This window comes from Pezoporus occidentalis, unplaced genomic scaffold (assembly GCF_034315485.1).
Source record: "Pezoporus occidentalis ecotype Australia unplaced genomic scaffold, CSIRO_AGI_Poc_V1 ctg101, whole genome shotgun sequence".
In the NCBI taxonomy this organism is placed as follows: domain Eukaryota; kingdom Metazoa; phylum Chordata; class Aves; order Psittaciformes; family Psittacidae; genus Pezoporus; species Pezoporus occidentalis.
Genome location: NW_026912791.1, coordinates 641,556 through 660,236, shown reverse-complemented (window position 1 = coordinate 660,236; position 18,681 = coordinate 641,556). Strand labels below are relative to the sequence as shown.

Here is an 18,681-nt window from a genome sequence, read left to right as displayed (position 1 = left end):
ATAGCATATTTGCATTATTACTGGATTTTGTATAACCTTGCCTTAAAAATTATGTAGAATGGTTCTTATATTGGAAAACGAAAAGGTAACTGCATTTTGAAAGTGTGAGATCTTTAGTTCTCATGGATGAATTGGCTCCTTCTGGATGGAGGAATAAAACAAAGTAGTAGGAGAAAGCCCAAATGCAGCCTTCATGGAGAATTATTTTGAAAGATGTGAGCTTGTGTCTTTCTAGAGAATGCATTCTGTTCCTGCAATTTTTTATTTCTTCAGTTAGCTATTAGTGCATTAACATACATTATTATGCAATAGTTAGGTTAAAAGAACAGTCTGTGCTCATAAAGTCTCATTACAGAATTACAGTAACAACTGAAATGAATAAGAAGTGGGATCCTATTATTTTAGATGCTGTATGTATGACCTTGAAGTTATTTTGGTGTGGGAACTTTAAAGCATGGGTAGTTCTACTTAAAAGTTGGAGGAAGTTTTTGCATTTTGCAATACCTTCCTGAACTGGGTTTAAAGATAAAAAGCCAGTCCATGCAGCTCATAATTATTTGATCAGGTGCAATAACTTTGTTTGAAATTCTTTCTCTGAGAAGACTGTGATCAGAGAACATTGTTTTACTATTGTATCTTTTGTTTCTTCGTATAGAAAAAGGCATAATACAGGTGCATCCAAACAAGTTAACACATATGTCAGCAACTTGTTTCAATTGTATAATTATGCAGACTATGTCAAGAATAAAGTAGTAGTCTGCTGTATACATTTAGGCCTTTAACTTTCACATCTGTGACCTATATCTTTGAGTTTGCTCTCATGGTCTAGTGTGAAGCATCCCTACCAATGCCAGGGGGTTGGAACTAGATGATCTTGAGGTCCTTTCCAACCCTAACTATTCTATGATTCTATGTGTCTGGGATTAAAATAAGCAGAATTAAAATTACAGTTGGATTAATTGTCTACATGTTGTGAAACAACATGCCAGACTTTCATCTCCAGGTGGAATAAGACCTCTTTGTATTGGTATAGCTGTATGAGAAGACAGTAGGCATCATCATTCATCTCTGATACTAAGAAAGGTGAGAACAAAAAGATCCCACAATACTCTTTAATGTATGACTGCCTCTTAGAGGAAATTTGATATGTAGTCCAGTTGCAGTGGTGTGCTTGTTTTAGCCAGTGTTGTTAAACATGAAGCCCATTTCTCATGATTTGTTGACAGGTCAAATCTTTAACTTCACATACTGGACAAATTGAATTGCAACATGTGAAAGCATAGAATTGCGTTAAAAATAAATGTTAGCAGTAGCACATAGCAGAATAGAGCCTCCGTGGTGTTGCAGTTTCTCAGCAGTTGCAGGGGTAGGTTGATGTCTGTGAAATTCACTGTTTTTTTTTTTTTTTTCTTTTTAGAAATAAGACATGATTCTTTATTGGAAATAACTTTGTACCTGTGGCTTCTGTCACTACGATAGTTTCTGAGGTCTTTACTGTTGTGACTGCAAACTGGCCTTGCCTTGCCTTTAAGGCAATTTACAAGCTCTTGAGTAAGTAACCTACTCATGCAAGCCTAACTTGCAACACAGATGGGGCCTTTCTGCTAGCACAGGGTCTGACTGGATTTATTTTTGTATCAACTCGCTGATGACGTTTCATTTTTGAACAGGATTTTTTAAATTAACATTAACTTTTTTAGTGAAGTTGTATTCTTTTGAGGAGTTTCTGACTGCCAGTTATTTGTCTCTTGGTCAGGTACGACTGGTAAAGCATCATCTCCACCGCCTGTAATAGACACAAGACAGATGAGTGAGAAGCTGGAGACTATATTGTATCAGCTCCGTCAGGTAACTCGAGAGAGGGATGAGCTGCGCAAGCGACTTGCACTTTCATCTCCTGGATCAACTTTTGATGACTGCAGGTAAAAATAAAGGAAATATAACAATTTAGTCCTCAGTAGATTTTCAAGTGTCCTGTCTCCTGCTTGCCTGTAAAGCAGCAAGGATATTGCAATTCATGTATGTTGCTTATTAACTGGCATCCTGGTGGTGTGTGTGTGTACGTAGGTGACCACATCCAGGTTTAAGAGCTGCCTGTTGAATGCCTGTTCCCACTTTCTACGCAATTTTACTGTGAGAATGAAGGGAGTCAGGCTTATCTCTGTGTTGACAGAAGAAAGCAGAAAGTTGTTTAGGCCTCCTAGGCTGTGTTGTGGGAAGAGAAAGGCTTCAGTGGCTGAAGCATTTGCTGTTTTGAAAGCAAGGAGAAGAAAGAGAAATAGCTCTGAATACTTGGCTGGAGGACAGAAATTAGGAGAGGAAAAAAAACTTCAGCTATGTCTGTGCCTCTGCAAAGAGAGAGGTTTGGATTTCCATTGAGGGGAATAACGATTTCTAGGAGCTAAGCCTTCTATTATACATGTACTGGGGGACTGTGTAGCATTAACATTTTGAGAGTAAAGAAATACCCTCCACTGAGAAGTTATGGGTGATGCCAAATTAAAATGTGTTCAAAGTCAGTTAATGGCCAGCAGCATTATGCAGCTCATTCTGATTTGAGGGTTAATAAGATATGAGGCAAATAGTATGCAGGGAGAGTATGGGTTAATTGCAGATAAGAGTTTTATTGAGTAGTAAGCAGAATTGGTTTATTTTAGAGGGTTAAAGATCTGCTGGTGTTTATAAATGTGACTTTAGGCACACTGAGCAGGTACTTTTTGCCTGCAGTAAGCACATGTAACATGAAATTTTTTGAACCTTGGAAAAAATTGACACTGAATCTTAAATAAAAGCAAAGATGAATCTGAAATAAAAACCAAAGATTTTCTGGAAGGTGTTCCCATGATGCATAATTTCTCTGAACTTCAGTGTTTTGGTTTTGTTTGTATCTTACTTCATCAGCTCTATCTGTTGTGTGGTCAGGTGGTTAATTAGGCCTTTTGTCTCTATGAGATAAGGTCAAGATTTGAGCCATTGAACTGGAATTAAGAGAATCTGGGCATTTTACTTACTTCTGAGATGGTCATCTTAATGCCCCTTTCCTCTCCATCATGAGTTCTGAAGGCTGCTTTTAAGAGCATTGTGTTCTATCTGAGGGTCTCCCAAGTGTTGGGACAGGAGAGGAAAAGGTTGCCAAATGTCAACATGTTTTGCATAGCTTCCAGTTACTTATACAGAGGGATTTCTTACTTGAAGTCACTAGAGCTTAGATATTGAGGATTTTATAGTTTACAGTAATCTGCATAATCCAGGATGCTATTAATAAAAGTACTGATGAGCTGTCCTCTAGACTGCCCTAGTTTTTTCTCTTTAATGGTCAAATCGATCTTCTGCTGCCAGTGAAGGATTTGTATGTTGTGGAAAATGTGTTTATAGTTTAAAGAAAAACTCATCAAAATAAACACTGTATTTGGGCAGTACGTGCACAGTATGTATTAGATGGAGGATGCTGTCCTCCGAGCAATTAAATATTTGAAGAGTGGGAAATGAAGGAAGATTATTAGTTGATGTTTTTTTCCTTCAGTGTAAAAGCAACTACTACTCCCATCCACATACACATCTATGGTTTTTGAAAGCTTGTTGGTGTTTTTTTTTTGTTTTGAGTTTGCTTTACATTCTTTCCTCATGTAAAATCTTCAACCTTCCAGGAGTCAGAGCCTGGATATTACAAACTATTATGATGAGCTATTAGCAGAAAGATCACTCCTATTTAGGTGGTGACATTTATTACCCAAAAATCACACATCATAATGGCATGCTTCAAAACATTTAGAGCTCACAACACATTCGTTGGCTGGTCTCTGCTTGCTGTGAAGACTGGCAATTGCAAAACCAAGCATTGTTTTCCAAAAGCAAGTGTTGACTAAGTCTAGAGCAGTGGAAGAGGAGCCACAGCAGTGGACTGTGATGTGCTGAATCAGATGAATATGTGTCATCCTGTGGGACAGGAGTAAGATTGTTCATGCTGTGCTCGTGTCACTTGACAATGACTATGTGTACATGTGTTGTGATTTAAGCAAAGATTTGCGCAAATCATTTAGTGTGCTCAAGGTATGTTTTATAGACCTAAATATCCTTATTACTTATGTAGTAGTAGAAGAGACCTGCAATACAAATGAAATCCCTGAAAATTGCTTTTGAGAAGAGACTGGTTTAGGTGTAGTCTGTAATTGTTGCTGGTGGTGCAGTTGCAATAGTATGTGATAACATGTTTCAAGTTGTTGCATAGGCATTGCCCGCAAAGTTGGATCTGCTGCTGCGATTAGTTTTTACGTTAGCATCAGGTACATGTAATGTCAGTCTCACTGTGGCCTTGATTTATGCTCAGGGTAATTGCACTGGAACGTAAAGAATACTTAAAGTTAGTATATGAATATCAGAAACGCTCTTGGACCTTGAATATTACCATTTTAAATTTGTTAACATTTGAATCACTGCTTCCAAAATAGTAACTGACACCTCTCCTTCATTGAAATAATTCTGTATTTTGTGAGGTATTTTAGCATAAAACCAATGTTCTTACTTAAACAAGACTCAGCCACTGCATGCATTTGAATGGACTTTTTGTTGCAACAGTTTTGATTATTTATTTTTGATCAGTATTTCTCCTGTGTGTATACCTGTTTTTCTTGCTGAGACATAAAGCCTTGGAACCAGTGCTGTGGAATATATGGACTTGGCTATCCAGATGGTTTTTATTTCATGTAGAATAACTAGAATGCAGGGTTGTTTTTTCTTCCTCATTGAATAGGTAGCTTAATTTCTGTGGTTACCTACAGCGTATACATATGTTTATAGGATTTTTTTTTTAATAGTGCTAGTACTACTTCAGCACTATGTGATTGATGTTAGACTTGTATAACAAATTCTCACCATAGCTTTGAGACTGACCTGATAGTTATCCTTTAGTATAAATTCATACACTGAATATTTTGCATGAATATGAATTTATGATTACAGGCTCAATATGAACATGTGTTAATGGGTCTCGTAAATGTAACACTTCAACTGAGAGTTAAACTGCGCTTCAAGCTAATGTCATTTTAATGACTGTGGTGGACAGATGGTGTCTAATTTTAATAATTTCATCCTAAAGTCTAGTTAAACCAGTACTTGGGGGTTTAGAGTTTCTGTCAAGGATGTGAACATTTCAAATTGAGTTTTACTTAAGCTAACTAAGGTTGTATTTTAAAAGAGTAACACTGGTGGTAATATGTCTGTAACACGGTATTAATAATGTACTACTTTCAGCACCCTAAAGCAGGGAATTAAAAAAACTTAAAAGACATCCCTGCAGGTGTGACTTGAATATTTGTTTACATCATAGGAATCTGGCTTTTGATTGTTGTAAAAGTCTCTTAGTCAAGGGAAATTTTTTCTGGTTTTGTTTTCCCCAGGAGTACTTCTCTGGAGAAAGGAGGAAAATAGGAATTACAATTGAAGGCCTTACCACTCAGCAGCGCACATGTAATTGGATTGCTAAAAAACACCTTCATATCATACACACGCTGCCTAGAAGTATCTAAATCAGAAGTGACTGGCATTTCTTTTTTCTTTTTTCTAACAACCCTCACCACTGCAGTAGTGTGAAACCATTTTCATTTTGTTTCACTTTCCAGCTGCATTTCAGTTCCAGCATCTGTGTTGCTGTTTTTGAAGCAAGAATTCTGATTGATTTTCAAGCTGTGCTTACAGTGAAGCCGTTTGGGAGAGGATGAGGTGGGAGAGAGAAGGGGTGATCTGTGCAGTACCTGAGCAAATCTGATATGAGAATAAACAGTTAAATGAAAAAGCAGTTGTTTTTCTTTGGGTTTGGTTGTGTTTTTTCTTTTCATTGCCTGTGAACTTATGAGACACCTAGGAGATGATGCAGGGACAGCTGTCAGAAGCTTCGTTTTGAAACTACAAGGTTCAGTGGCACAAAGATTGTGTGACTGTGTAGGAGAGGAACAGTTTGATTTAGAGTCTTAGAAGCTTAGTGCTTCAGAATAAGAAGGCATAATCCTGCAAATTGTTTCCTGCATGATTTGTGTTTTTTTTTTTTTTTTCCTAATAAATACACGAAAGCATCGTGTGCAAGGACCACGCGTACTATATATAATCTCTGTTGGTCAATTGTTAGACAAGGTAGATTATTTTAGAAAATTTCTCCTCTCCCAATCATCACGATATACTAAAAAAAAAAAAGTCAAAAAATTTCTTTTGAATGATTTTGTCTTTCACTTTGTTCATCCTACTGAAAATTCCTTACTGGAGTTTATATTTGATTAATAATTATTTGAACAAAATTTGCGATTGACTTGTTCTTATATCAAGTGACAGTTCTGCTCTGTGGTAACCTTCCTGCTCAGAAGAGAGGTACATGCACACTCATTACTATTTTTTGCAGTTTTGGAGATAGACAGAATTGTCTCATTATTAGATGATACATTTCAGTACAAAACCTGAAGCTAATGGTGTGAATATGCATGAAGCTAACATGTATTATGTTAGCTTTATACTGAAGCATAGCATCTAATAAGATAATTCTGGTAAAGCAATTTTCGTGGTTGCATCTTAATGTGGTTTCATCTTAATGTGAAACAGTATTTAAATTAAACATAATATAGCTTAAGTGTCAACAGTTTTGTGATACTATTTTTTATTGCCTATTAATTTCCTAGACTTTCCATTCTTTTTAGGAACTGATGTTTATGTTTGACTTTATATTCTTTTTCCATGCTAGGCCTAGTCCAAAACCAAATCATGATTATGAAAGGCTGAAGATACAATGCATGAAGGCCATGTCAGACCTACAGTCTCTGCAGAATCAACACACCAAGACACTTAAAAGGTGTGAAGAAGCAGCAAAAGAGGCAGATTTTTATCAGTAAGTATGAGTAAAGCTGTACAAAGTAAGAATTTACCAGTCTGTGCTAGGTCATAAAGTATTAGAGCATGGTAATCAAATATTTTTTTTAGGTTTTTCCACTTTAATTGCAAGATTAATGTTTGCCTGAATCAGATAAAATATTTCTGGGCTATTTGAAATGATAAAGTATGGATTGCTTGTTTTACTTTTAGGAATTTGAGATAAGAAATCCCTGATGTCTTGATGGGACCAACAAGGAAAGCTTAATTACTGTCTTGCAATTACAGTCCAATAGTTTTACTGTCAGGCTGGAGAGCAGAGTATAATGCAAGAGAATGTAATGTCTTACTTTTTTAATACGTTGTAATAGCTCTCATGCTGATTTGTGTAAATTTTAACACAGCTTTAGACCAATACTAAGAATTTATGAAAATGCAATAAAATAGGGAGGAGATGGTGAATACTTCTAGAATGTATTTCTGTTTAAAAAACAGTTGTTGATGCAAGTAGGAACATGTTTTTCCTTAAAGGAAGACAGCTCTGAAATTGAAATGCAGATAAATTTTTAGTATGAAGTTAATTTCACTGAAATCTACACTATAAAGTATGACTAGTATTTAATGACAGCATATGTTTTCATGGGGGCGCTCCTAGCTCTTACATAGTGCTTATGCCCACAATTCTTCAAGCCTGCCAAGATAGGCACTGTTTCTTTACAGTCTTTTTCCAAAACCTGAAATTAGCATTAAAGGTTGTCGGCAGGTGCAGATGTAGCAAATTCTGTAGCATCTTTACAAAGAGCCTTATTCCTAGTTTTATTTGAGGATTTTCAAGTGCTTCAATTTGCTAGTGAGTTCTGTGCAAAGCATTAATGCTCTGTACCTTGTAGATGGATTGTTTTGAGAGCTGAATTACCTATAAATGTCCAGTGCTGACATGAAGCACTTGTATTCTTAATACAAAAAAGAAAAAGTGTTTTGCTCACCTTTTTTAGATGTTCTGTAGTCCCTGAAACCATACTGGTTTACACTCTGACTGTATCAGTACTTCCATGATAGTGTGAAAGGATTTACCATCTCATATCCGGAGAAAAGCTCTAGTTTTAAAAGATAGAGCAATTGATTGAAATACTCAAGTATACCAAGAATATAGGCATATTCCTCAGAGACCAACAATTTAGGCTTCTGCAAAATGATGCATAGATACAAGTTTTTGCATTTGTACTGTTGTACAGCCTAAGATTAACTGGTCAGAAGACAGTATAGCAAATTTTAACTGATTCAGAGGTAGTTATTTTTAGTCTAAGAACTTATTTACTTGGATCGGAATAATTCAGTTTCCTACTTTAAACTTCAGGGATGCTGAAACTCACTGTTGCAGTTTAAGTGCCTGAAACATGACAACACATATTGAAATCCATGCATGCAGTTACTGTTTCTCCTATGAATAATTTTTGGGGTAAAGAAAGGAATTGAAAAGAATATGCTATTCAAATATTTTTTTCTCCTGCAGTAATTTTTAAAACCCCAAGATTTATTTTATTTTTTAAAAGTTAGCATTCCAAAGAATTTTATAATTTCCAACAAAATCTGAATAACAGCAGATTAATAACTACATGTAAAAACTATGTCCTTTTACAAGTAAAAAACTTTTTTTTTTAATGCTTTCGGTAGCACTGTGTAGGAAATGGTATTTCAGTTCATAAGAAAGGAATAAAAAGTATCTTAAAATGTAAACTGGTTCTATTAATTTCTGTCTTGTTATGTGCTGCGTTTTTGGTCTTTTTTTTTGGGGGGGGAGGGGAGGTGGGGTTTTGTTTGTAGGGTTTTTTTGTTGATTTTTTTTTTTTTCTGTTTTGATTTGGGTTTTTTGTTTGTTTTGTATGAACTTTAACTGTTTTACCAGCAGGTGTGAGAATCCATTTTGAAGAATTCCGTTTCAATAACAAAAATATTTGTCAGTATCCAAATGATACTCTTTATTTGATCTGCAGTAGAAAATATATTCAGTTGATTTTTCTACTCTTTTTCAGCAGTGATCTGGTCTAATTTTGGACTGCTACCTTGATCTATAACCAGCTTCCTTATGTGGCTGTCAATTGTTTAATTTTTGATAGCTTTTTACCTGCCTGGATGTAGTTGAAACATACATCATGTATTTTTGTTGCATGTGGTTTTTTTTGTTAGTTTGTGTTTTGTTTTTTTCTTAAAAAAACGCAGTAGCATACAAGGAGATTTTTGAGTTTTCATCTGTAATTTGGCTAATTGCTGCTCAGCCAAGGGGCCCAAGAGAAAGTGGAGGTGATTAATGGAATAATTCCTATTATCTCCAAGATCATATTGTTCTTGCATTACACAATTTCTGTTTGTTTATCTGCTTGCTTTTGCAATGGCTATGAAATGGCATTGATGGGTAGCATAAATCCATCATCTCTTCTGACGCAGTGTAAGAGTATGGTGTAGTTTCGCGTATTTTCATGCTTATGTTCCTGTTTGTTTCTGATATATATTTTCCCCTGCTGTTTGGTGTATTTAAATATGCAAAATTGAGTTAGTTTGACTTGCTTTCTAGGTATGAAACACATCCTTGAAATTACTTAGTCCAGGACTTTGTCTTTGCAAATTGGCCCCTAAGACCATTCTTTTGTATGCCGTGACAGCACATTGCACAGTCGGCTGCTGAGTGACCAGTCGCAGCTGAAGGAGGACATGGATACCTTGAAGAGGAAAAACACGCAGTTGGTACGAGAACATAATCATCTCCAGCAGTCATGTGAGGAAATGAAGAGGCTTCATGATGAGGATCAGAAGGAGATAATGGACTTGCGCACCCAGCAGCAGCAGGTAAGCTACAGCTTGTAGTGTACATGATAGAAGAGATAGAACTGTTCCCTTTGATAAATAACTCAGTAAAACCAAATGCATGGTGTCGCTGACTTTTATGTATTACTGATTCTGAAACACCTGCCTTAAATTTTACAGCACTAGGGGAGAAAATAAGATCTTGCATACTAATTGATTTTCTGTGTCTAGCTGAGAAAGAGGACAAGAGATATAGCATATTAGATGGTATTAAAAAATTTTGATGCAGAGATGAAAAAACTGCATGAGGGAGATTGTATATGCATGTTGGCTTTTTAAGTGGGTGGAGAGGCATCAAAAACCTAGCTTGAAGTTGCAAAGTGATTAAAAAGGTAACTATTTCCGTAGAGTGTTTTGTGGGACAGGGCTATCTTTAAACTTGCATGCTATTGGTTTTGGTTTTTTGAAAAGAATCACAATTAAAAAAAGAGTGACAGAGACTTGTTTTTTTAAAATCATTATTCTAGTGACATTGTAAAGGTTAGGGGAATGACTGAGCTAAGTTTGGTTATTTAGACTTTCAGACACTATTCAGTTAGAACAAAACTACAGGTTGATGAATGTTTTTGAACTTCAAACAAGAAAAGACAAACTTTTCAGGACTGGAACGGGTGGACATATCAGAACTATATAACAAGCTGTCTCCAGGCCAACTTTGTCACATGTTCTGAAGAAAGATGATCAATACTAAGGAGCAACTGGTCATATCATGGTTCACCTACCGAAAAGTCTGGTAATTTAGTTAGAATAGTCACAGTAACATGGAATGGTTAAACAGAATATCTTGGTTAACTGTGTAGGCTGATTTACAGGTCAAACTTGCAAGTCAAACATTAGGCTTCAGAAACAAAACAAAAATAATTATTTGCTAGGGTAGGAAGGGCAAAGGTCATAGCAAGCTGGATATGCTGAATGACACTTTGGGAGGTGCTTGAGGGCAGTGCAAAGAGGAGTGAAGATTTGTATTTCCTTTTGATCCCTTCATCTAATACTTACCTTGAGAATTCTGCTGTAAAATGATTTAGTGGCTTGGTTTAGAAGATGGCAGAAATGGTTTGCTTTGTAAACCTGGGCATTCATTCGTCTGTGCCTCAGTTTCTGGGTCTGTAAAGCAGGAACGTAAAACCTCTAAGAGAATTCTGTTATATTTTGAGGTTCCGGTCTGAAGTTTGAAACTATCTGGCAGCACGGAAGGAGGCTGAAGTATCACTGTCAGTATTTATTTAAAGAAATTCAGTCTAGTGTCAACATCATGATTAAACTTTTAAAGAAAACTTGTACATGCCACTTGGTGAGAAAGCTGTCTAACACCAATTCTCAGCATGTCACAGTGAATCATAGTGTCTTGAGGGGGCGCCAAGAGTCTTTATCTTGTCTGTGTCATTTCTCATCTGTATTAGTCTAACTCTGTGTTGATCCCTCTGATGAGTTGTTTTGTTTTAAGGCTGTAGCAAAACACAACGTCTTGGTGGCTTCAGAGAGCAAAAACTTTTCATCAGGTTATTCTTCGTGTTGGATTGTCATGGATTTGCTAGGTAGCAGCTGACCAGCCATTAGGTTCTCTGCTTGTCTATGAAGTTTCCTGTTGCCATGGCTGTCTTCCTTGGTCCAGCTGGGACTATTTACTTTTTCTCAGACTGGGATTTTGAATGGGACACCTTCATTACTACACTGCTTCCTGTTTATGGTGTTTCTGTCTTCCTCCATCAAATCTCTGTTAGCAAGTTTATGCTGAATTCCATCCAGTTTCTTGTATATTCATCTTTTTTTTTCTTTAATTATTTTATGTGGTTTAAGCAAAAAAAAAACATTCCACTGCTTGAGGCAGTGAGAAGTGGCTTGTTTGTGTTTGGATTCTCAAATCTTGGTTCTCAAACCTGTTCTCAAATTGCTTTGGGAAATAGTCTTCAGGAAAACTGCTCTCTTGACCTGGTTTAAAACAGCGTCTATTTACACTTTACGTATGCCTACAGTTATCACGTTTAGCCTATCTGAAATGGTTCAGTGAAGCATGCCAGCTAATCGTGGATCCAAGTCTGTGCAGATTATGCTGCTGAGTCCACTGAGGATAGGGATGTATGCGGAAATTGCCATGCCCCATGAGACTCTAGCCAAAGTGCAGCCTTGTTCCAGGACAGTTTTATGAACAGTAACTCGCCCGTTTTACATGTCTTGGTTAGTTAAAGGAGACCACTGTTAGGTGGAAGAACTTTCTCTCTCTCACATTGCCTGTGTAGAGAAGTATTTTCCTTAAAGCAAGCAGGCAGTCTCTTTCAGTCTTCTTTCCTTCTGGTCTGCAGGCATCCATGTTCTTCCATGTTCAGGAACTGGCTCTTACTCTGAATATAAGACACAAGAGAAGATGAGGAGCCCATTTGTGCACACAGGGTAGTCGCTATGTGTTTGGTTTCAACATTTTATAAAGCTTATGGTTTCTGTCCTTTTCTTCCAAATTTTTTAATGCTGTTTACTTTCAGATAGTTGGAGACATAACTTTTTAGGCTGATGTTAAGATTATATAAATTCTTGTCACATCTTTACATAGAACATTCCTGTTTCTTCCCAGCACTCTATCAAGGCCAGATTTGAATTTAAAAAACAGAAGACAAAAATAAGCATAGCATTAAATATAAAGTGTGGGGGCAAGAAAAGGTAAAGCCTCATTTCAGGTACTTTTTTTACCTTTGAGAAGGAAGAAGGGAGAGATTTGTTGAAGCTCATTAGAGGCTTCTGTTGTTGTTGCTGGTCATTCATGATCAATGCTGCTATTTACAATAGGGTTCTTATGTCGATGGAAATTAGTTTGAAACAGAGATTCAGGTCAAAATTTATTAATAATTAAATGGATTTTCCTCTTCCTGTTCATATTTTATGAATAGCTTTTGAGACACAAACCTCTGTGGGTAGTTCTCAGATGAAATATTGTATGAATATTAAAATATATGCGTGCGTGTGTAACATATTTAGCGTAGATTTTATTCTCCTGAAGTTTTAAATTACTTAATTCGTTCATGGAGGATACAGGCAACCTGTCGTGAATGCCACCTCGTGGTCACGTCCTAAATTACCGCTATAGTTTTGGTCATCGAATAACGATCACCTTTTGCTGAAACTGCCAAGTACTTTGAGAACAACGTGGGTTTAATAGCTGCTGTTAGCAATTACCATTAGAGAGATATTTTAGTAAAGTTGTGCACTCTAAGTTGTGATAGAGCAGATTTTTTTTTTTTTTTTTAATCCAGGTAATGTTAAGCAGATGTAGTATGCTTAGAGTAACATAGTGCTTAGAAAAGGCTCAGTGTTTCTTTGGTCATTAAAAAGAATGATCATTAAAATGCGTTAATGTATTTTTGCTCTGATATTGTTTCTTACATGTATTTTAAATCAAATTTATTGGACTGATTAAAACCAGAGTTTATTAATACATTTCTGGCAATTTTTTTAGGTTATGAAGCAAAATGGATCCTCAGAGATATTAAATAAACTTTATGATACAGCAATGGACAAGCTAGAGGGTGTGAAGAAGGATTATGATGCCCTAAGGAAACGGTACAATGAGAAGATTGCAAGTCACAATACGGATCTGAGCCGTCTAGAACAGGCTGAGGAGGAGAACAGACGTCTTCAGAAACAGATTGACATGTTAATGAAGCAAAGGGACACAGCAATACATTTTCAGCAGCAATATTCGTCCTCACTTAGAAGGTATAATCAGTTTTTTTGAGGGATTTTGTGAAGGCAGTGTCAATTCTAATGTAGCATTTTACTTTCTCCATGGTAGAATTACAAATACTTTTCTAACCTTTTCTCTGGTGTGTTTTATCATGGTGCAATGAGTAAGTATGCGTTTCTATGTAAGATTTTTTTTTGGAAGGACCTAGAATGTGTGATTGGAATGTTTATTTGGAAAAACAATAATTTTTTCTTGAGAAAAGGATCTTCCAATTAGGGTTTGGAATTGTACAAGGAATTTTAACCATTGTTTAGTTGATGTGAGAAAGGGATATTCTGCCTTTCAAGATATATTTATTCTTAGGTTTAGACACAGAGGTCAAATACAGCAAAAGTTTTGTTGAATGTCAGACTTAGTGTTCCAAACAAACACCTTAATAGGTGGTGACTGCAACAACATCTATGTCTTTATTTAGGTATTAAAGGCAAGTCAGTAAGAGGATATAATGTCTAAAAGGCATTTAGCAAATGAAAACGTTATCAAGCATAAGTTATCTTCTCATGATATTAGAATTGCAGACTGTGTGGAACTCCCAGACAGAGCTTTGGCCTGGCAGCAGAGTTCAGTGGATGCAGGTGTCTGGGAGTCTTGCTTCATTGAAAAGCATGGCTTCTGCAAGTAGCATAAGTGCCTAAACAAAAGGGCACAGAGGCTATGTCACACCACACTTAATCTCTCTCCTTGATACTAAGCCTACACATATGGAGTAGAAAGAATGCTAATGTACACAAGGACTCCAAAGAGCATCTGTGGGCATGCTGAGAATGGTTTTACTGATATAAGTTAAGGATAATAAACAACTCCCACAGACCGAAGCCAAAAAATGTTTTTTTTTTAAATACATTCATAAACTTGTAGTAATTAAAAAAGATGAGATTGAACATAGATAGTAATGTACACACAAAAAGTATGTACCTAGTTGTGATACATCTGATCAAATTATGGGAGAATATGAGTAATAAGAGAATAAGTTATGTAAGTTAAACTGCCGTGGATTTCCTGGAGTGAGGGAAAACCTAACATACACTACAAGAAACACTGCAACCTTCTAATGCGTACAGAAGCTTAGCATATTTGTATATTGGATTGTGATTTAGGTCTTCTTGAGAGGAAGGTGTGGTTTGATAATGAGTAGATGTTGGTTTCAAGAATTTCATGGAAGATATTCATGTTCCTGTGAATCCATGATCCAATTAAAACATAACTGAACGTAAGGAATTTTTGTATTCTACTCCTTTGGCTTTGGGTCTGGACTGTTTTTAACTTGCTTGTATTTATAGAAACCTTTATTTGTCATATGTTTTTACCGTTTCCTTATAACCAAAGCCGTATTTCTCTGGGTGACTGATGAAGAATTTTAAAAATGCTTTTCAGATGTGTATACTTTCCAGAATGTGAGTTAATAAACTTGCAGTTTGAGGATTAATGGGTCATAAATTGCCACACTAACTTTTTAATTAATGCCAAGTGTAAGCAGTCAAAATAGGTTTTAAAAGTGAACAGGAGTAATAAGACTCCAGTGATTGTCTGGGTCTCATTTTGAGTTAATCTTTGTCCCTAAAAAATATGGAAGAAGTGTTCAATCTATTTAATTTTCTTTGTAATGTTGTCACTGTAATGCACAGCATATGAATGCTGCGAGGACGATTTAGGTAGTGATTTGTTTGCAGATTACAAATTAGCTATATTGGTTATCCAATTCCTGTGTGCTAAACCTTATGCTACATGTGTGCTGCTGCATTTTGCATGTGGGCTGTGGTGCTCGCATAGATCTGCCAGTAGTTTGCAGTTGTGGTGGAGACAAAGCAGGTAGTCCTGGTAGGGTTCTTTTCAGAACTCCTTATTAAACTACGCTTGCTGCTACAGATCCATCCAACTTTGCTACTCATACTAACCTGTACTCTACACTTGTTATAAGTGGGCCTTCTCTACAGAAGGCATCTGCAAAAATGTGATCCATTTCCTTGTATTTCCTCCCTAGGAAGCAATGCAAGGTCAGGCAGGACCAAGGTATTTCAGCTGGATCACTGCTTTCATGTTTTCACAATTATCAGTACTTAATACATACTTCTATAGACAAACACTTTCCTTTCTCTCTCTGGTCACTTCCCCATGCAATATGCTTGTTGTGTTGTTTTTTTTTTTTATTTTCTTTTCCCATGTTCTTCCTTACTGATGATAATTTTTTTGCTTGGCAAACATTGCATTAAATCTTTGCTCCTCCTTTCTCCCGTGTATCTTCCTAGTGTTGTCTTTGATTTTGAGCGCCAAATAGTTTGCCAATGTACTGTGGGTTATCACATGGCTATGAGGTTTTTTGGCACAGTGTTTTAGATTTCTGAGAAATCCTTGTATACTTCTCCTGTAGTATAATCTTGTCTTCATGCTCACAGTTCTGAAAAGAAAAAAAAAAAAAGAGATCCATATTGTAATATGTTAGATCTTCTGTACTGTCAGCCAGATGATCTCTTAAATTGAAGAATTCCCCAAAAGGAGCAAGGTGATAGTCTTGAAATTACTGGCAGATGCTTCAGTAAAGCTATGGCAATGCTTTGAATACACTGAGGCTTTCAAGGAAGTGTTTGAAATTGAGTTTACAACTCTCCCTTGGGAAAGGTCAGGCAACATGCTGGATTACAAGAAATTGTGATTTTAAACAGCATGAGGGGTATGTGCGAAATTTGAATTACCCTAAAAGTCCGTCAGCTTAGGTACAGTGTTTCTATCAATGGCATTTACCTGTGAGATTTTGGAAAAAGCATTCAGGAAAATTTTAGCTTCCAGTTGTGGAAGCTAAACATTGCTCTCAGGAGTTCTTTTTCAGACATAATTGTGAATTTGTGTGTGGAATTATATTTCCACTTTTAAGAATGCTTTGTCAATACAAACACTAAAGTTATGACTTACAAATTAAACTTTTCAGATCCTTTTTTGATTGTGCTGTACTTCAGTAGATTGTAGTTATAAAATACATGTGTTTTCATCTGTGTTAACTATCAAAAATAGTTTTTAAAAATGTGAAGATACTTTGCATTTCAGTTTTACTGGATTAAGCTACTGATGAAAACAAAGAGTAATGTCTGAATTACCTGGTTTTAGTTCCATTGTCAGCATTTTTACTGTAATCACGTTTTTTTTCTCTAACGTATCCATTACCAACCTTGTGGCATATTTGAGCATGCGGAAGTTGTTCTGTTTGTTTTCCAGTTTCTGCATTTGTTTCCCTTCTTCCACATGCCTGAGAATGTACGCTGGGAGAAGGAGTTAAATTCTAAGATGAGCAGAGCTTAACAGTGATTAAAATTAAACGTTTTGTGTTCTTTTTAGAATCATTTTTTCAACATTTATGTTTTACAATGAAACTAATTCTAAATTATTTCTAACAGTTTTTCAGTTCATTAAAGAGGTTCTGTAATATTTGTGAAGGCTTACTAATATTCCTGAAGCAGTAACTAGTCCAACTTTTATTTTGCAGCACTGAAGATATGTTGTCTAAGAAGTCCTCTCCAGTTTATTTTACCAATGGATACATTTGGTTATCCAGCCAAATCCTTAATGTATAAAAAAGGAAAATAAGGAAAAAGTATCTTACTGGCATTTCTGCTTGGTTTTAGATTTGAATCAGTACAGCAGGAACTAAACAGTGCCACAGCACAAAACAAAGAGTTGCAAAGAGAGATGGAGCGATTACAGTCAGAGGTGACAAGGTTCAAAACAATGCAGCTGAAAGCAGCAAAGGATGCAGAAAAATACAAGGAAGAAAGGGATTCAGTTTTCAATGAATACCGCCTTATAATGAGTGAAAGAGATCAAGTAATCAAAGAGGTAGATAAGCTTCAAACAGAGCTGGAGCTTGCAGAGTCCAAACTGAAGAACACTTCTTCTGAGAAGCGAGTGGCTAGTGAAGAGATGGAAGCTTTAAGACAGGTACTAATCTATTTTTCAGTGGAGAAGGGAAATGAGTATACATTGTTGACACTAGAATCAGAAATGTATGACTAGTGGTTAATGGCTAATAGAAATGCACTGCAAAGAGGAAATTGTGTGCTTATGTTTTCGTACAGCAGTCCTTTTTACTGTCAATCTGTTAAGCTTTCATGTTTGAATAGTGTACCTGTCAATTGAAATTTGCTATTCCCTTGACTTAATCCTGTTCTGCTGATTATAAATCCTTCCTTTACTGTGTTAGTCTTCTATGCCTTCTCATGTAATGCTTTATGTAACAATACACCTCTAAATATTCATTTTTTTTAACTTCTAACCTCTACAGGAACCACCGGATACTATCTACTATGACTTAAGACGGTATATGATAAAGTAGTCTCAAGTATTTATGCAAAGCCTGTGCTGACATGCATGTTCCTACTCATTTGCACTCCTTCTGCCTTTGAGTTAGATGATATTTTTAAGATTTTTCACTAGAACTCAGGCATGCCTTAAAGTGTGTGAAACCAGAACTTTGTCTTTTTCAGCAGTACGTTCTTGAAATGCTTGTCTCGTAACCATGTTATAATGATGCTGTTAAGATTTCCAAAACACAATTTGCTGCTGGGTTTCATTTCAGCTGACATGCATTCATTTGACCCTTTGGTTTACAAATACTTATTTTAGCATGAAATAGATACAAGCAAATGTATCCCATTGCCTATAAATCTCATTTTACCTTTTTCACAACATTACATCTGAACAAAGTGCCCTTTTAAGAAAAGTTAAGGTGTGAAGCTTTTTCTAAATAACCCCATCATTGATGGTCATAATGTGGATTGTAACACATTAAAAATAACTAATTTCTGGATTTAAGCATTCATAGTCTTCAACCCTGCGTATTTGTCAGCTAAGTAATTTAGGTCTTCAGCAAGTGAGATCTTAATGTGTGTTTCATACCTGTTCTGCTTTCATCAGAGCCGTTAATTCAATAGAAATGTCTGTTGATTTCAGTGGAAATAGGGTAGCTAATAAGGAATACTGATGGAACACAATTAGTTGTTCTTGCTCCCGTTTATTCTATCTGCCATTGTGGCACTATGAGTAATTTGCCAAAGTATTTTATGGGGCAGGAAATTAAAATGTTAAATACATGGGAAATTCTTCCTACGTATCTGATTTGAAGGGGTGTTTGAACAGGAACCAGTAAGAGGCTAGGACTCATGAGCGAGATGCTTGCAGGGCACAGATACGCATTTTTCTTCACCCAGAACTGGCACATCCGAAAGTAGAAATAAACTTTTCTGTTATGT

The 18,681-nt window shown here is 36.2% G+C and overlaps 1 protein-coding gene across 6 annotated transcripts in view; it reads left to right on the top strand.

Moving 5' to 3' along the window:
* DLG5 (discs large MAGUK scaffold protein 5) overlaps positions 1 to 18,681 on the top strand; it is a 110,890-nt gene that overhangs the window by 51,374 nt on the left and 40,835 nt on the right. For all 6 annotated transcript variants that reach the window (XM_062612954.1, XM_062612936.1, XM_062612918.1 and 3 more), the window contains exons 3-7: positions 1,757 to 1,922; positions 6,725 to 6,868; positions 9,510 to 9,693; positions 13,157 to 13,416; positions 17,059 to 17,371. In XM_062612954.1, coding sequence (XP_062468938.1) covers positions 1,757 to 1,922; positions 6,725 to 6,868; positions 9,510 to 9,693; positions 13,157 to 13,416; positions 17,059 to 17,371 — 1,067 coding nt within the window. The remainder of the gene's footprint in view (positions 1 to 1,756; positions 1,923 to 6,724; positions 6,869 to 9,509; positions 9,694 to 13,156; positions 13,417 to 17,058; positions 17,372 to 18,681) is intronic.